This window comes from Melopsittacus undulatus, chromosome 1 (genome assembly GCF_012275295.1).
Source record: "Melopsittacus undulatus isolate bMelUnd1 chromosome 1, bMelUnd1.mat.Z, whole genome shotgun sequence".
Lineage (NCBI taxonomy): Eukaryota > Metazoa > Chordata > Aves > Psittaciformes > Psittaculidae > Melopsittacus > Melopsittacus undulatus.
The window spans coordinates 119,385,696-119,405,962 of record NC_047527.1 but is presented as its reverse complement, the minus strand read 5'-3'; the positions used below and the strand labels follow the sequence as shown (position 1 = coordinate 119,405,962).

At 38.8% G+C, this 20,267-nt stretch overlaps 1 protein-coding gene across 2 annotated transcripts in view; it reads right to left on the bottom strand.

The window, feature by feature from the left end:
- Positions 1–20,267, bottom strand: part of FAM171A1 (family with sequence similarity 171 member A1) — a 94,512-nt gene that overhangs the window by 5,204 nt on the left and 69,041 nt on the right. For both annotated transcript variants that reach the window (XM_034063026.1, XM_034063028.1), the window contains 3 exons: positions 19,780–19,938; positions 14,434–14,610; positions 960–1,076 (listed from right to left, as the gene is read on the bottom strand). In XM_034063026.1, coding sequence (XP_033918917.1) covers positions 960–1,076; positions 14,434–14,610; positions 19,780–19,938 — 453 coding nt within the window. The remainder of the gene's footprint in view (positions 1–959; positions 1,077–14,433; positions 14,611–19,779; positions 19,939–20,267) is intronic.

Genomic DNA, 20,267 nt, shown 5'->3' with positions numbered 1-20,267 from the left:
ACAGACTTTAAAAACAGTCCTCATGCTAGAGTTTGTTTTGTTGGTTAAATATAGTTTATTTAGCTTGCACAGACAAGGCAAGAATGTTTTCATTTCTACTGATTTAGTTTTCATCCAGAAAACCTACTAAAGAAAATCTGGAAGAGGAGGATGTAGTTTTTGTTTGATTGACTGGCTCTTTTATACAGAGAGGTATCTCTGGTTATTGGTGGCTGAAGAACTAACACTATGAAATGCAGGCAGCCACAGACAGAAAAAAAGGAAGAGCAAGCTGCAACATTAATGATCTCCATAGGCACAGAAGTACATATAATGCCTAATTCAAAGGGATTTTCGACAGTCATGCCAAGAGGCTTGCAGATGGTAACCAGTCAGCTGGTCTCCTAATGCCACTCTGTTAATACACTTTCCATTAACTTCTGCGCCAAGCTATTTTTGGTGTGAATTAATCAGTCACCAAGATGACGCAAAGTGTAAGTCAGGGCAAAATGGGCATCTTCAGCATAAAAGAAAAACAAGTTACGATCAATCAGACCATTAGTAAACATCTAACGCAGAACGATGTTGGTCTTAGGTGAATTCATTTCTTTGAGAGTTTCTGCACAGAAACTTCACAGCACGTATTTTTCTACCTGCCGTAACACCAATACATTGATGTTATAATTCCCCTTATTTTCTAGCAATGGCTCTACCAGGCAGTGGTGACATATATGCATCAAAGCAGGAACACTTTAAAAAGTTTCCCATTTAAATGGCTCAGAGATTTTGAGCACAAGGGTTGCCCCCCACAATCCCCAAAAGATTTTAGCCCTTTACTTTCAGATTTCTTTTTTCTAATAATCCATTATTGATCAAGCTGTGGCATCTCAGATGGGGTCATTCTGAAAAACATAAACATTATAGATGAATAAATAATTACTCAGTGCTGTGAACATCAATAAAATTCAATTTCATCTTACCTGGGACAGTAGGTGACATAGCTGCAACCCAGTAGCCCAGCTGAGGTGCAATGTAAGTCCAAGTCAACTGGTTTCCTTCTTGTTGTACAAGGCCCAAACTACTCTTCAGCCATGTCCCTGTAAAGTTTGTAGGAAGGCGTTACAGATATAGTCATACCTTCCTCTGCAAACAGGTGGAAAAGTAAGTAGTAACAAACCCTGTCGGGGTTGTATGTATTGCTGTTAAGTGGAAGATTGTGCCTTTTTGTCAATGGCACTTGAGAACTCCCACAAGCAGTCATCCCCACGGCCTTCTCAGAAGCTTAGTACAGAAAAAAACATTGAAGATTAAATAAAACTAAAAATATCTTCAAAAAGGGTTAAAAGAAAATTATTGCTCCAATATTAGATTCCATTTTTTAAAGAAGGGTATTCCTGAAGCTGATTATATGTAGGCAGCCCACTTAAAAACTGTATCTCAAGAGACATCACATCTCCCAGACCACATGCGTGTTCTTCACACCATTCTTCTATGAACTCTGGCTGTCAGCTTCTGAGGGCTGAAGAAAATACTTCCACAAAACGTGAGTTTTTCTATACAGAAAACAAGCTTATGAATATTACTGCCAATTCATGTAGAATTAAGTTGCACCATCACTTTGATTCATTCAGAATGTGTATACACCCAGGAATCCTCTTTGATAATAGATGAAGAGTTTTTTTAAAACATGCTTCTCAAAGGAAATGTAAAAGGTTTTTTAGAATTACCAAATGATCATCCTGAAATAAATAAGACTGGCAATTGTAAAACAATGTGTTTACATTCACATAGCTCTTAAGTAGTCCAGACTGACAATCTACACCAGTTGAGCGTTTTTCTATTTACAGAAGATAGATTTTGTTGCAAGAACTGGGCTACAAAAAAAACCTTTATAACTATATCAGCTGTATGCCTTTTTGTAATTCATTAAGACCGCTGATTCTGGGGCTATAGGAGAACAAAATTGTCATAGTTTCTGATGTATTAAATGTCCAGCATGGCTTGTAGACTGCCCCCATATGTACGGTCTCTAAAAGAAACACAGAATTGCTGGCCTGGACACAGAGCAGTTGCTGGGAAGCCACGCTTGACACCAAGCAGTGTTTCCAAAGCTGCAGTCCTGGTCTGGCATCTCCAGTGGGTGCCGTAACACAGGACATTAACTCACGAAAGAGGTTCTTCACTTTGGTGGCTGTGTACAGAGAAGGGATAAATCCCTCTGCACTTCTGTAGCACAGCTCTCAAATTTTGTGCATTTCCCTTACTCCAACTGCTCACTGTAAAGGCAAGCTGCATCTTGTACTTGTGATTCCCTTTCCTTCAGTCTCTGGCATGTAATTCCTGAAACAGTGCTTTTCATCAGATGTCACTTAGGGCTAAGACTGACCATCTGTGGATGACAGTCATGTCAACACTTAGCAGTGAATGCATAGCATTCAGAAGAGATGCTGCTATTGTTTTGGGGTTTTTTTAATAACTCTGAGATCCTGATGATTTACCCTGTATTCCTTAGATTATCCATCTGTGCAAACCCTGTACAGATCAGAATGACTTTCCTAAGTATTTAGTTTCTCTCTACTACTGACTTGTCCTATGTAAGCACACCCTTAAAGTCCACTATCTTTGGCTAAGAATAAATGCATTTACATATTGTTTATGTCTGTTGTTTAGTCTGGAGAAGGGGGCGGACCTTATCACTCTCTACAACTACCTGAAAGGAGGCTGTAGCGTGTGTGTGGGGTGTCAAGTCTCTTTTCCCAAGTAACAAGTGATAGGACAAGAATTAACAGCCTCAAGCCATGCCAGGGGAGGTTTACATTGGATATTAGGAAAAAAATTCTTCACTGAGAGGGTGATCAGGCATTGGAACAGGCTGAACAGGGCAGTGCTGGAATCACCGTCCCTGGAAGTATTCAAAACCCATTTAGATGAAGCCCTCAGCGACATGGTTTAGTCATGGACTTGGCAGTCTTGGGGTAATGGTTGGACTTCATGATCTTAAAGGTGTTTTCCAGCCTAGATGATTCTGTGATTCTATGATACAGTGAAAGGTTTAGAAAAACACATGTCTGAGAGGATTTCTAGGTCTAGGTGACTAGTATTGCCAGACATTTGTAACCAAACTGAATTTGTGGGCAACAGGGTAGGAATTACTGATGTAATTTTCAGCTTTCCAAGTATTGTTTCCAGTCTGTACAGGATAGCTATAATCTGCTATTTCATAAAGAAAGTTACACAAGACAAATGGTTTTGATTCATAGTACCAAACGGACCAAAATCTGTACAGATCTGCATTTATGGCATCCATAGCTGTCATATCAGAACACACAGAATAGAACTGAATTGTCCACAGTTATGTGTGAAGGTTCTGGAAAACCCAGGAAAAGTAGATTCATTTTCTCCACTAAGATGGCCACTATCCCTTCAAATTTTCTACCCACACAGTTTTTGGGAAGATGTCATACTAATAGCCCTGAACTACAAGGTGAGAAATGTCATTTGTAAGAAAACTCCTGTAAGTTTAAGCTTTGTAACTGTTTTCTGCAAGTTCTAGACAAGATTGTGCACCAACTATTCAAATACACAACAATGTGAAACAAAACTTTGAAGACTAAAAGAGATATAAAAGTGCTCATTAAAAACAGAAGAATGGGAGGACCTGGGTGATGAATTCATCATGCTTCCCATACTTACCTTACCATCTCTAAGCCCTTTACATTTACACACAAGCAGAACACATATGCAATGTAGCAAAGTTCATTACCTTTACAATCTATATAGCTACCTCCCTGCGCAGAAACTATTACTGATTCTCTCACTAGGGGGAAGTTGTGCTCAGCTTGCTTATTCACATTGCACTGCACTCTAATGAACACAATCCTCCTAATCGCTCTTTAAAAGCCTTTTGCTCAGTAATACTCTGCTTGCATAATGCAGTGATCAAGATGCTAACAGAGGCTGAACTCTTATTGCTCTGAGCAGAGCTCAGCTGCCATCCTGCCAAACAAGCAGCAGCTCAGATTGCTCATATTTTAGCAATGAAAGGAATTCCTGTATTTGCAATGGAAGCAAACAATAGTATCTACTGCACATGATCAGACAGGTTTCATGCTTGTCTTCTGCTCTTTTAGGTCACCCTGTTTTGCTAAGCACTGGATATACACAAGAAAATGTAAGGGTCTTTATATCATTAGAGAAAAATGTAATTCCCTCTTTCTCTTATGGACAGTGAAGAATTTCAAAAGACTAACAAATATATCCGATACTGGTAATGGAACTTTTGTTGATGACACCCTACACATCAGTATGTGACGACTGCTAGAAAAGAACTACTTTTTAAATGACACTTCCCGATTTCCTTCATCAAGACAACAAGAGCAGGTTCCTGGGAACCATGGGTACACATCATCAACTGCCTTTTTTAATACCTTCTTGGTCCAACATTTTAGTGATAAACTCTCCTCTTAAATTTTCACCATATCTTACCAATAGTCCACTAATAAAACAGAGCATCCTCCCACATGATGGGATAATGAGAATAAAGCACCTGATCCTTCAGAACAGCAGCAGCAAAACCCAAACACACTGTACTTTCTGCCCATTGCTTCTAGTGTTTCAAGCTGCCTTGAGTAAGCAAGACTTCACTGCTGTGCAGTCTCAAGAGTGAATTTCCTATCCTGCCCCAGATTCTTCCTTGCAGGGTGAAACAAGATGTTTTTCTGTTCTAAAAAACACAGCTGCTTATCCTCTGTGTCCTCACATACTTGGTCTTGTAAGCAAGACAGGAGACTGAGGGGCAATGAGTAAAGGACTTTTTCTGTCCTTTCCTATCCACTAGCCTGTAAATGAAGTAAGGGCAAGAAGCACTCCTTTTGTTCTGTGCAGGCAGGATTACAGCTGCAGAACTAAGCAGAAGGATTTAGGAGGGAAGAGAGATCTCACCTCCCTGCATGGCTGTGTTATGATCATTTAATTCATTATTCTCCAAATATCCCATAACATCTACTTCCTCCCCCTGCCCAAGGCAGCTCAATCAACTGGCTTCATTGCTCATAAAGTTTAATACACGATGTGAAATAATTGTTAACTAACAAGCAATACAGGATTATAAATAAAAAGCAGTACAGATAATTGATGTAATAGAACTGGTAATTTTTGCTCAGGATTGAGTGTGTACTTACAAAGAAAACTTGTCAATGCATCTCTGGAGCAGAAACAGCAAGTTCATATAGTTTGTAAGCACTGTATGATTTGGGACAGTTTGCCATTAATTCCTAAGAAGTGTCTGGTGCTCCATGGAAAACTTCTATATATAGAGACATTCTTGCTTATAGATCACTTTTACATTTCTCTTCCTCTTTTTCCTCTATTGCTGCTCAGTGAAGCCAACATGCTGATCCAGGATTCAAGTCAGGGGAGCTGTCTCCTGGCTCAAACTAATGGCAGGGGGAGAACCAAAAAGTTTGTTAACTCTTTCTTCACTAAAATTATATTTAGTGTTACTGACCTCTTCAAATAAATGGTGTCATTTAACAAACTTTTAAAAAAGCTTATGAAGGAGTGCTACCCCTACACAGAACTTAAAACCAAGGCAAGAGAATTACCATCATTGACACTACAAAGGATATAAAAATGAGAGTACTTTAAAAGAAATACAAGTCAAAAAACAATTGGATAAAGAAATCTGAGCTCCATCTGGCTGCAAAAATACCCAAATATCAGAGACAAGTTGAAGATTTCAGCAGAGCAGGAGAAACAAATTCTGCTACAGAGAAGCATCTTAATGCTTTGCAGTGACTTTGATTCTGATGAACATGCTTATTTATCTGAGGCAGCTTTTAGGACTTGCCAATGGGGGCAAGAGAGGGTTACAAGTAAATTTAATGGCAACAGGTTTGCGCATTAAATCTTTGCTTCAACACACATTTTGGACTAAAAATGTCTTTCTGTAATTTGATCTAGTTTACTTTTAAATTAGCTTGAGATACCACACTTTCAGCAAGGAGGGTGTCCAGGTGGGCAGCTACTGCAGAGAAACCATCACAAAACAGATATTCTAGACTATTTCCCTGCACAATTAGGTCACTACATGCATGCCCAGTCTACCAAGAAAAGAGACATCTTGTTGTCTTCAAAGACACTAACTATTCAATGTGGCAGCTTGCTGGATCCAGACAGCATGAATGGATCTGCTTTTGTAGCATGATGCCTCTGAATAAGACATTGCTTCCATATTTTAAAGCTAGACCTTATTATTTTAAATTAATCTGTGGTGAAATCCAGGGAATCATACACCTCTCTGGCTTCAATGTGTGTGACTCTGCATGCTGACAACCTTGTGCTGCTCCAGCTCAAGCAAATGGCAAACCTCTGACTGGCTTACATTAGGCAGGACCAACCATACTTCGTTTAGGCAGGACTGCCCCACCAGGCCACCTACGCTAAGAGACATGCTTGTGACTCCTATTGAAGTCAAGAAGAAAGGAGACAAATTCCCCTTGTGTGCTGGCTGTAAGGGAGGGTATGCATGCTGGTGCCCCAGCACACCGTGCGACTCTCTTGGAGGATGCACAATGCTGCTTACTTCAGGTTGAACTTTCTAAACTGACTCTTTCAGAGCCCCCCAGATCATTACTGCTGCAGTGATTTCTGTTGACTTTGACTGTGACTTCTTCCTGTCACTGAGCAAAACAGTTCTGGTAAATGACTGCCAGAGGAGCATGCTGTAGCCAGCAGCTTCCCCTAAGGACAGTCATAAAGTCTAAATATTGCTAGTGTTTAAATATATGGAAGCTCTGGTGTCTTTTTTCATGGATTACTTTTACGTGTGAGCTTTTGGTAAGAAACTCTTCCACTGCTCAAATACTAGTTGCGTTTTGTTTCTTTTAACAGGCAACAGCGTCATCTGATCCCACTCGATCAGGGAACCAAAACCGTGCTATTTACAGCATGAATTATTTCCATCCAATAGGTTTGACAAATAAGAGGATTTAATTAGCCAGAGAGCAAATTAAGCATAATCCTATTATATGAATTTATTTTTATTCACAAGATTATCTTCCCTGGACAAAGGAGTTTTGGAAAGAAAAGAAAGAGATTGTCAACTGTACAATTAAATAGCATAGATGTTTTAAATAAACATAATGGGAAGTGCTTTTCTTTCAGCATGGATCTTTTCTACGCTGTTTATGATGTCTTGCAAGACTGCCATTGCCCCTTCCTTGGGCAGAGATTCACAGTTAAATGGCAATAAACGTGTCAAAAGGAATTGAGGCAGGTTGTTAAACAGGGTGTGGGACAGCAAAGGATATTCAAAACATACAGTGTTTCCAGGGGTAATTGATTTAGACACTTCAAATGGCAATGTTGTTATGGAGGTTAATCAAGGGCAAGTTTGTGAAAATAACTTCCTAAAGCATGTTCTGACATACATAAAATGCAGCTTTTCATTCTACCAGCTGAAAGCTGCTTATCAGATTTCTTCTTCCAACCAGAAAAACACCTCTAATCTGCATCAGCACAGGAAGTTTTACTACAAAAGGATAGTTCGGTGGGTTTTTTTTTTTTTTACATTTAATTTCTAGAAAGCAAAAAGCTGCTGGCATTGGAAGCCAAAAAATTCCTTCTTGAGTACTGGTAGAGATTAATCTCCTCTTACCCTCCTCCAATACACAGGGGTTTAAAAATTCATAGTATTTCAGTTAATATTACAATTTTGGTTTTGGAGTTGCTAGGCAACATCAAAAAAAAACAAAACGTCCCTGCTCTGAGCTCATACCTTCATTATTCTGCCACTCTCACAGAATTTGTTACACAAGCCTTCCAGGGCTGAATCTTGCTACTGTTCGAGCAGAACCGCCATTATTTGGTGTGCTGTAATGGAAATGTTTTTAACATCATACCTTGAAGATATTTGCAAGGATGTCTAACTGTTCTATTTGCTACTAGTGTCTGAGAAGCTCTGTAGTTTTTTGCCATCTCTACTCATTTTTCCCCTTAAATCACCTGTCAAGTAAAAAACAAAAGAACAGGACAGTTTCATTATTTCATAGTTTTAATTATGTCAGGGCAGAAGGCAGAGCACACTGTCCACAGAACTGCTTGCATTGCTTCAGTCCCCTCAACATTTCCTTCCAGAATGCCAGAAGAGATTTAATTAAGGAAATTACTTCCATACATAATTATTGGTGAATAATTGTATTTCAAAAGGGAAAGCTTAGCTATGCTCACTAGACCACCATCCCTAGTTACTGGTGTACGTGAAAGATATTACCTTTAATATTTACTTTATCACATTATTAACCACATTCAGTCAATTATTGACAAAATTGTTAGAACAAGTAACAAATAAAAGCTCAAGGCAGTTCAAAACACTGCATGCCTTTTCCTTCAGTCAGCCTCACATCATGCTCACATTCAGTTTCTATTTTTCAAGCTGGAAGTAGAAGCAGACGCACTTAGATTTGATCTGCCACCCCAAGGCCATAAAGGTTGTCCCAGCCCCTCCTCAGCCTTTTCCAGCTCCACCCAGACACTTCACACCCCTGCTCTATGCACTCCTGCATGTATTTCCACCAATCTCAAAGTCCTCTCCAGCCCAAGCAGCTGCACAAGCACAATAGCCTTTAAGTTTCCACTTTTGAAATTTCCATGTCCACCTCTTCCCACCTTCTACTGCATGCCTTCTGTAGGTGGAGCTACAGGGCCATCTACATCATGAAGCATATAGTCTGTTACTAAAACCTGTTCCCAAAACCCACACTATTTGTATCATCAGTGACATAATAGTAAAGTATTTGCATTTATCACTAAGCTTTGGCACCAGCCTGATTCCTTGAACATCCTCTTAAGCTCCACCAGCATGCTATGGCATACCATACTTGCTTTACCACAAATGCAATTCACATGGTATATGAGGTGGGCAGAAGATCAAACAATCCATTCACATCACTTTCACATGTCTAAGTCACAACATCCATTTAAAAACCAACATACGTATCAATAAACAAGCACAACTGCATCCTGTGATCCACTACACCTCTCCATAGGAATCATGATAATGAGAACATACCTCAGTAAGCTACATTGTGAAGCATTGGAGGAAGAGCTTCTTTTCCTTTGAATGCTTAGGGGTCTGTCTACTACTCTACAATTATATCTGCACCTATTATGTAGACATCGTAAATGGTAAAAAAGCTGAGTTTGGTAGCTACCATTTCTATGGCAACACTCAAAACACTAAATTCTTTGAGAGCAGTTAGTTAAAAATCTGTATTCCTTGGTGTATTTAATCTTTAAGAATAACTTAACCTGCACAGCTGAGATAGGAGTCAAAATCAAGTTGTCAAGGAATTTGTAAAGTACAGTAACAATGTAGCTATGAACTTTGTGAAAACTTGGATTTCTCCTTGCAATCTGCAAATACATCTCCGTATTACCAGTGAATATGAGCTAGAACCAAATGTTCTGGATCTGATTATATTAAATTCAAAGAGGCAAGTGCTTGTACCCAGTTTCTGATCAAGTAACAGACTGCAGAATGATTATTTTGTGTTACGCAGTGTATGTCTGCAGTCAGAAATTAACAGAATTCATAGCAAAAGGGAATGATTTTTACTTTTAAACGATGAAAACGTTAAGTCAGTCTTGTCTTTGGGTGGGTTATCTTTGCTACCACACTGGAATCTTGAATCAGATTTTTACAAACCATGTTATTTACAAAACATGTGCAGTGAACTGGACGGGTAAGTGAAGAGAAACCCGCTTACATCTTCTGCCTGACAGTAGCTGTTGCTCTCTCCCTATGAACAAAAACCAAGCACCATTTCACCTCCATGAAATACAGCAAAACCGTACCGCAGTCAAGTTTAAGTAGGCACTGATATTGTTTGTGCATAAAGTATACCCTCATGGCTTCTTCTGAACACAGAAAACAGTATCTGCATTTTGCTGAGGAAAGAACATCAGGAAATTCTGACTCTACAAAAATAAATGGAAATTTTACCGCCGAAGGCAGGACATCACCTTGAAAAAGCAAGTACTAGACTCTGAAATGTATTTAGAAATCTATGATGGCATTAAATGCAGTCAGAAAGCACTGACCAAGCACAGCAGAGTACATAAATTATTGTGCTTTACAAAGCTATAAAAAGAGCTCCCCAAGATACTCTTCTCTGTATTCTGCCATCACTTTACATTAATACATGGTTGAGATTTCAGGCACTGGGGAAACAGCCTGCTCTGCAAAGAAGCTAGTAATTTAAAGACAACAAGGTCATGTCAAAGATGTATACCAAGTATTCGGAGAGGAGGAAGAGCAGTCAAATGGTACTTCATTTACCGTAGTGCACAAGAAATAACACATTTTAAGGAGGAGGAGCAAAGGAGTGTAGGTTAAACCCTTCACAGTCCTTTGCCCCACAAGGTAAAAATAGTGTTGAAAATATTTTCCTGTTATTGGGTGGAATTAATAAACTAGCAGATACATTGATATTGCCACTTAAGAATAAATCCCATTTCTGTATTATGCATACTGGAATATTTGGTAATATTTTAAAGTCCTTCATACAGCTCTAGATGTGGTTCTAGAAGTCTAGGTGCAATATAATGCCTCTGTATCACATGGGATGAAACTGAGGACTTAAAATGGAGAACTCTGGTCTTACAGTTTTACTCACTGAATCCAACGAAAAACAGACACCTTAACATAAAGCACAAATCATTTAAGTGGGGGCTGAGGAGAATGCAGCTAAGTAAGTGCTGTGTTATTCAGTCCAGCTGGTGAGAGCTGGAAATGATACAGGAGGTACAAAGTTTCCTTCCTACTGGGATCTGTAGTATTCATTTCTGACTGAAGAGGACAAGGCTAGAAAGAAGTATTGGACAGAAATCTGGTGTCCAAGAACAGAGAGATTAATTTCATTGCTGTAAATCCTGCTGACATCAAGGCAAATACAGAGGGAGGAAGTCATGATCCCAACCATCTGTTTATGGATAAAGAAGAAAAAAAGTTTTCCATCCCTTCAGATTTTGAGAAAAAAAAAAAAAAAGACAACACTCGGGAAAGAAAAAAAGCCAGGAACCCAGAAAACCAGACTGAGCAATCCTGATTTATAAAAACAAGAATGCCTATCTCTTCTTGTTCAATCCTGTAAGTGTGCACTATGAAATAAAACTACTCTGCTACAGTAGTGTGAAGCACAAGAGATACAGATATGTCAACAGCAGGGAATGATTAGATACATTTTAGAGTATGTACCTCCAGAACATCAATGCATCTGTGCTTATTATTACCAACACTAAGAAATGCTACAGAGAAAAGTGGTGGAGTGCATTTCCATCACAAGAACAAGGCTAGACATATTCCTTTACCCTAAAACTCCCAGGCATAGCTAGCTGCTCTTCATTTTATTAATTATTCAAAAAGGTATTACTGCTTTAATTTGCTTGCTGTGCACGTAGAGCAGTAAGTTTGTTCTGTAATGGAAAATCTCATTTGGAACAGCATAAAGTAGATGGAGCAGATTGTCTTATTTTGATGTCAGCCTGCTTTTTCTGGCTGTGTGTTTCATCAGTGTCAATGGAACCACCCTCAGCCCTAAGTAGGCTATGCTGCTTCTCCCCCTTCTCTCAAGGACAGAAACTGTAGTCATGAAAATACAGATTGTTTACAGTAAACATCCTAAAAAGCCATTAATTATTTTTGGCTGCTATAATATGCTAATATGCCTAATTTCTGTAGAAACTATAAAAATCTCTGCACTTCCAATCAGATGCCACTGGGTTTATATTAGTACATTATGAGAGCAGCAAAATGTATGAGATTCTAAGGTTTAAAACATATTTGTGGTATTTCTGTCCCTTCTCCATTTTCTCCTCTAAAAGTGAAAAGTAACTCTGCTTTTTAGAGCAGAAATTATACTTCATGCAGTAATGATGACAACCACATGGATTCTAAACAAAAACAATGGCTTGCACGAACAAGCACCCACTGTACTCTAGTATGCTAGAGAGAAGCACTGCACTATTGCCTGGTAATACAGTCACAGTTCCCTATCTCTGGCATTTACTCAATTTTCAGATACAAGTGTGAAGATTTAATCCACTGAAAATCTATTAAGGAGAGACTGCAACAGAAATATCGTTGAAAAAAGCAGCTCCTGAAATGAAAAAAAATCAGAATAATGAGGTTAGATGTCCTCTCCTGACAAGGCACAGATCTGGCAGTGCAAATGTGTTACTGTACCTTATTTGCTAGTTAAATACTTCTCCAGCATGGAGCCATCCCAGCCATCATCCATCCTCCTCCCTTTACAGTCCAAGCACAACAGGAATGGGGAATGACAGGGTAACACCGTGTTTACTTTACATATAGCTAGTTTGACAGGCCTTAGAGTGCTCATGTAGCCTGCACAAATAGAATGGCTGCTCTACTTATTAAATTAGGCTACTTTAATATAAATTGGTTGGGACATGGCCAAAATTCTACTAGAACTGGCATGATGCAGTCAGGGCTTAAATGCGTCTTTGTTCAACATCTTTGGTTGCATGGAAAGATGCTTGCTTCAGCTGAAGTGTGAGCTGGAGCCTAAGCGTATCATCTTCAATACCTTCCTCTCCATGGCTTTGTGAAGCTAAGTGGCCCAACAAAGACACATTTTGTTTAGTGGTCCTCAAGCCTTCCCTTTCCAATAATACAAGTGCTCCAGCAGTTTGTCATGAATCAAACAAGGCTGGATTTGTCTCAAGATTGGGAGCCTCAAGCCTGCAACACTAATTAACTAACCCATATTGCTCTTTACTAATATATACTGCAACAAAAGGGTAACTAGCTCTTTATATGCAAGAGTAAAAAAACATTTTCCATACTAAGAGCTTTTGTGGCCCCACGACGGGGGCATGGAAATTCAGCCATAAATGAGAAAGCTCCATAATCAAAATCAGAACCATTTTACTGGAAGTGAGTAACTAGCAATGAAGCAGTCTGCAGCTATAACACAGCTAACAGGAAGGCCTGGGGATGGACTGCTTTTTGTGGAGAAAGTAAAGGTGAGTCAGTCTTCCCTTTTTCTGAACAAGGGAAAACAAAATAGCTTATAAATTCACAAATTAAAATCAGTTTCAGGAAGAATGCAGCGAAACTTAGTGTGAGAGCACCACCAGACAAGTGCCATTTCCACAGTTCAGGGAAATGCTGAATCCATTCATTGCACTCTTTTTTCTATTGCTCCATTTTATACCATATTCAAATTTATTCTTTATTAAATCCCACTGTTTTATGCTCTAATACAGCCAACTTCTGACAAAAGATTTATAGCATGCTGTTTGAAAATACATCACCTTTTTCAATGAACAGAGGCAGGAAGGAAGCAAAAAATGTTTCCCCCTTCACCTCTCTCATCCTCCCTCCCCTCCCTTCCACCAACACGCTGGTTTCATGCTTGTTGCTCTACTTCTGGATGTGATCATACACTGGCTCAAAACATTTGCCTTGCAGGGACAAAAATCCCACCAATTGTCTATACAGACACACATTTTTGTCTCCTTTTTCTTCTTCTCTTCCTCACAGCATCTATCTTTCCCACCTTCAATTCTTCTTTTTTTTTTACTTCTTTTTCTTAACAACCATCTGGTGCATATTTAAGAAGACACAGTACAACTTACTGAAGGGGAACCACCAGAAAAGACTTAGGCACCCCTTAATCCTTTACACTTGGAAGGTGTAAAGATAGCCAGCAGAGTATACCAGCTAGCAGTGAAAAAAACAAACATAAATAGGGAGCCTAAACCACATATTTATGGAAAATGTCCTGTTCACAATAGGAAACATTATCCTAAAGTGTAGAACACTGAGTACATTTTACAGCTAGCATTACTCACTTGGTCCTTTCAAAAATATTTTATTAATTTTGCTTGCCTTATTTTTTTTAATTTTAAATCATTTATATGTACTTTTCTTCTTTAATGCAGTAGTCAATCTTAAAGTGATTTACAAAAGAAGTTGGTACTATATACCCTATCTGACAGGCAGGAAACTGAGCTACAGACAAGAGACAGACCAAAGGTCAGATAGCTGGCTGCTGGCAAAGATAAGGCTAGTTTCCATTTCTCCAGGCTTCCAATTCAATGCTGCAGCAAATACGTCTTCCTACTTCTCCGTCTGTGGGTGAAATCAAGTTCTTTCAAGATAGTTTTTACAAGAAATATTTAATAACTGCAAAAATGGTACATTTACAAAAAAAATCTGTCTAGAAGCAGCACACAATGCTACTCAAGTGTATTTGCATATATACTATGTATTACTTGATGAATAAAACTCAGTGTTCTCTTCTTTTAGACAGAGAACAGGTTTCTGTATGCTTATATGACCATACTATGTTAACATAATAAATGCAGCAAGACATTTGTTTCAGACAAATGAAGCCATCCAGGGAATCCCAATGAGATGTTACCTACCAAATTTTTGGTCAAACCTCCACGCTGGAACGTGCGCATTGTGCTTCAGGTTGCTGTTTGTTGGCAGAGGCACTGTTACATAGATGGGGCCATTCACAGGGATTGGAGTCCCATCACTGTTGAGGAGATGAACGCTGACTGCAGTGACAGGGGTGAGGTCATACCTAGTGCTGTTTCCTATCAAGAGAATGAATTAATATTGTGACCACAGAATTTCCTAGAATTTACACCCATGGTGTCCAAAACTGCAGTACCACACCAGCATATTTCCTCTAGGGACTGTGGAAGTAATCCTCCCCACCTTACAAAATTCACAACACAGATATCCATGCTTCTGTATTTTTCACTTAATATTGAAAAACTGTGAAGAAAACTACAATGAAAAAATCTCCTGCATATACTTTAATTCATCTTAAAGAAATACATATGAGTATCACAGTGATAATCATAGCAAAAAAGAAAATAATCTCACAAGCCTTTACTATAGCCTCACATGCCCATATTATAACTAACAGACAGCCAAACATGGAGTGAAAATACCATGATGGTCAGGCATATGTTTAAGAATGCCAGGATGGGTTTCCTTTGGCCTTTCACTGAAATAAACCAAGCTAAAGGCATTGTTAGGATACACAGTGTTAGCCTCTTATCTATGTAAGGTAATAATATTTACTCTTTATGTTTAAACTGCATGCCAATGGATGTTACTTCATGACAACACTACTTAAAAAAGCGTTATAACCCTTCAGCCATTTAACCAAATTAATCATTGACAGGGAAAAATACCATATACACACACACACACACATGTATTCAGGGTATATACATATATGTATTCAGAGGAGAAAAGCTTGAAGTTTAAAACCAAAGAGAACTGAAACTTTAAGAAATAGTGATAGTAGTTTAAATCTGAAGAGATGGAGCTTCCAGTTTTATGGGTCCCTAGTGCTGCCAAGAGCAGCAGTCCTGCAATCTCCTTCGTGCTAATCTGGGGCTGTGCAGCTGGTCATCCTGCTGTGGGGCTAATGTGACAGAAGTAGCAGGGGTGCCTGGTTGGCAGAGCACGGGGTACTGTCCTTCCTGTCATCCTGGTGCCTTACATCAGCATAAACTGCCTGTAAAAGCACATTCACACCCCTCAGTGGTACACTACCTGTAACACTGAGACACAGAGTATTCTCACGAACATGCATTATCTCAGTGGCTGTTCATTAGGGTAAGTACATTTGAGGGAATGAAGGGAGAGCACTAAGGCTTTTATGACTTCTCCTAACAGTGAGTAAGTCTCAAGGAATGGCTTTTAAAATTGATATATCTGAGTAACAGCTCAGCAAAGTCAAGACATCACCAGGAAAGGGGTGGGAAAGTGGCAAAGGGAAAGTGGCAAAGGGAAAGGAAAAAGACAAAACTCCTCAGAATTTTAAAATTCTTTGGATTTTGTGAGAGTTGCCAAACTAAAGACATGGAAAATAGCTTGCATGTGGCTCATTTACTATAGCATCTACTCTGATGCACATTTTCTCCAGATTCCAAGGCGAGTGTCACTGCTGCACAGCTGACATGCAAGGGGCATGCACGCTGCTTTGATCTACTGTGAACAGCAGGGCAGAAGCATATCTTCCGAATTAAAGTGCTGAGAAAACAGGCACTCTGAAGATGGCCATATAAGAAAGCCACAGAGCTAACAGAGAAAAAAACCTGAAAAAAAATAAGGTTTGGAAATTCAGTTAAGGGGTAGGGGAAGGCTGACAGCCTACCCAAGCATTTGTATATTACAGGTTCCAGCGGTGCACAGTATCATCCCCTTACAGCCTTAGAATATAAAATAGAAATAGAGGAGGAAACTGGTGGGGGGAAAAGTTGTTCCTTTATTCCCAATTGTTCAATCCACTGCTTCTGTCATGCATCTATAACTTATGTCAGATTGATACTTGTCCCCGGGTCACTGGACTTGAGCCAGTAAATTTGTCAGGCTGTATCAGAGAAATAAATTCCTGGTACTTATTATCATAACCTGACTAAGTTCTGGCATATACAAATGCCTAATGACAAAAGGTACAGCTTCAGATCTTAGTTATCTGAACTAAGATTAATATTTAAGATTAAATTGTACTTATTTTTAGGTATCAAATGTATTGAATTTCTCTTTCATTACTGTCTTGATAAAGCATATCTGCCTACTATCTGTAAATATGAGTTTTCATCCCCAGAAAAAGCATTCTGACTTTGCATCTTTTTTACGTAAGATGTACTGACTTTGCTCTGTGTTGTCTTGTACTGATGCTTTGCTCAGTGCTGGGTTGAACAAGTTACATTAGCAAATGGAAGAAATTTCTGAAATCCACTGACCTCTGCAAGAAGAAATAATCCTCCAGTTTTCCAACTTGCACAGTATGCAAATGCTCATTAAAAAGATAAATCTTTGTCTTTTCTGTTGTAAATGTAAATTAAAATCAATGCTTATGAAATTCTCACATGCTATAAAAATGATAAGCACTTGCACAGATTAAATGGGAATGGACTTCAATAAATGTCAGCTTTCATTTCTTTCTTGTCACTTTTGACTTCTGGTGACCTGCAAAGAGCTCTAAAAATAATCAGAGGAAAATCCACTGTGATTTAGACTCAACTCTTCATAGAACAGCCTACAAATGCAGCGAGAGTAATGGTTATTAGCCAGCTTTGCCTATTGCTGCAGCTGATGGCAAATTTTGTTTACCTTAGTTAAAAGGACAAGATAGGGTGAAACCAATCTGTCCAACTGGTGATTAATACAAACAATAAGCTAATACTATACAGGCTTGTCACTATGAGCAGCTAAATTCTTGGAATTTTTATGTTTGGAACATGCTGATTCATGCAATGAATTTTCACTGCTCCATATTCAACACCTAGTTGGGATTTAGTGGAAACTGTTGAACTCATAGATAATGGGTTTTAATTAAAACAACTGTAAAGTCACTCTGGATGAATACTAGTCAGAGAACTGAGCTCACTGAAACAAACGGGAGGACCTCTCCAAAACTCTGCAGACATGTAGAACTGTGAAAAAACAGAGGAGTAACTGTGTAGGGAAGAGAGGTGAGAGACAGGGGACATGGAGCAGTGGTCAGGAACACTCCAAAACTTCCCATGCATGTAAATGCTAAGTTTTTTTTAGAATTCTAAAAGTTTTACATATTTTCCTTTTGAGAAGAGAAATATTCAAATTCCCCCAGCAAGTGGTGATCTCATTTTTTGTTGCTTCAAAAGTTTTTCAGGTGAAATCTTCACCAAGCCACTTGGAGATGAAGGAAAGCAAGTCAACCCAAGTTTAGGATTTTAAAGTTTCATCTTCCACAGGAGGAGAAACTTCTAATAAAAATGGAGAACATTTCACCTATACTACAGTACATATACAAATATATTGTATTTGTAGTCTCTATTATATCATACTGAATACTAATACTATAGCATTCAGAAAACATGGCTCTTCACAGTCTCTTAAACCCCATCTGCCAGTTATTTTGGTCTTTTGTGACATACATTTACTTGAAGGCTAGTAACAGTCCAAACCAGGACCCCATGCTGAAGCAGAAAAGGTTCTGTCATGCAAGCAAACGCAACACTAAAAATCCAAGGGTGTGTTCACCTGTTCTGTAGGAGGCAAAACAGGAGAGAGATGATATCCTGGCTATTTGGGGGTGTTCAAGGTCAGGTTGGACAGAGCCTTAGGTGACATGGTTTAGTGTGAGGTGTCCCTGCCCATGGCAGGGGGGTTGGAACTAGATGATCTTAAGGTCCTTTCCAACCCAAACTATCCTATGATTCTATGTAATTCTCAGGAGAGTGATCATCTGAAAACTTTGCAAGACCTGTTTTCACTAAATAAATGCAAGGGTGGGAAGTTGTGTTGCTGAGTACTAAGGAAAGACTCGGAAAGAGGAATCCCACACACATTGTTAACTCTTTGTTCAGTGGGTTTAGAGATAAAAAGGAAGATGAGGAAGGAGACAGAAGAATGAGATCAAGTGCATTCCTTCATTTTAAAAAAGAGATAAAGAGATATTTGATCATGTCTGAGTATGAAGAGCCAGATAAGACTGACGGTTGAAGAAGAGAATAGGGAAATAACAGAGGGAGAGAATGAGATAGGATGAGATGTACTCCCTGGAGCACACAGAAGTATTAGAGTAAGGTAGCAGACATTCCTAATCATAATAGAGAAAGAGATATACAGATTTGTGTAAGTTTTTTTATAAATTTGTATAAGATTTGTATAAACAAAGGGAAGTTTATTTTGCCTTTTTTTTTTTTGCTTTTTTAGGGGAAAGAAAGCAAGCTCAGTATATACACACATGACCTAGCATTCAAAGTCACCTAGATCAACACATTACAGGTAAATGTATCCTGAGAAACAGCAGGGAGGGACCTCAAGGGGTTATTCAGCCTGCTTCAAGGCAGGCTCTTAACGCCTATGCCATCCTCACAGGTGATTACCTAACCCTGTCCAACACCCTCAAGCAATTGATTCTAAAGCTTAAACTGTTCTCACCATAGCAAGGTTTTCCTCATAACTAGTCTGCATCTCTCTTGCTGCACTGCAAGTCCACTGTTGCTTTCTACATCAATAAGAACATAGAAAACATTATTCTCCTTTTCCCAGCAGTACTTTATGAATTTAAAGAGTTCTGTTCCCAATTCTTCTATTTTTCTCTAGCTTACACAACACCAATCATTTCAATTAAGAGTAAATGAGAAGTGGAAGAAGATTAACAGGCAGTCACAGTCATAAAAATGTATTACAGCTTTGAACTGAACAGTGGTTGTGTTTCTACTATGAATTTTCATTGTTTTCCCTTTGGTGCTAGATGAATTTCCACATTTTTTGGCTGAAGCTAGATTCAAAAGTATTAACCAAGCCATTGAAACAACTCTTAGCTGAAACAACAGAGTATTGAATCCTTGATACACAGGCATTTTATTTATTTTTAGGAAAAAAAAATTACCAAGAATTCTATGGCATCCTCAAGTTAAATTCTCTTTTGTCCCTTCACATTAACTTCCATTCTTGTATGTGCATGTGTGACACATTTGGAAACTTAGCTCTAAACTACAGGTGTAAGAAACTTTTCTGATCTCCCAAGACCAGAGTCTTCACCTTTGCTATTCAGTGGCCCCATTTAAGGGACAGAGGACCTTGCTCTCTTGCTTATTGGAACAGCACTTTGGTAGAGAAGTTGAACCTGTCACATCACAGGAATTTTAAGGAACATTTGCTGAAATCGGGAATGGAAAAAATTGTATGGTCAAAAGTCAATCCCAGGACCAGTACGAAATCAGAGCAAAAACAAAGTAGTGAGTTACCTGTTCCATTTCCATCTAATCCCTGCAAATACGGAAAACTGTCCACTTCCCAGGGTGAACTGGCTGCAGTCAGATATGCTGTCAAATCGCTGTAGCTAGTGTTCTCTGGTAATTTCACAGATCTTCTCTGAAAGTGAACTTGTGGCTGAGTTCGTGCACCTAAAAAAAATTAGAAGCGACTTTATACCCAAGGTGGGCAGAATACGTAGGTTTTTGCATTTATGGAAGCACATTTACAGTCTTTTTCTATTATAAACTGTGATAGTTTGTGAAGGATAGACATCAGAGGGCTATTATGAAAGAGGACAGAAAACAGTACTTTTACATTTATTTTGCATTTGCCATTATTTTTCCACAAGTATTACAGAGCAAAATTGTTAAGGCAACTAATGTCAGAGGCTTTTTTGACTATGTTTTTTTCCCCTGGATCACCTCCAATTTCATTACATGCTTTTTTAAATGTATATAACCGAAACTAAAACTGAGTT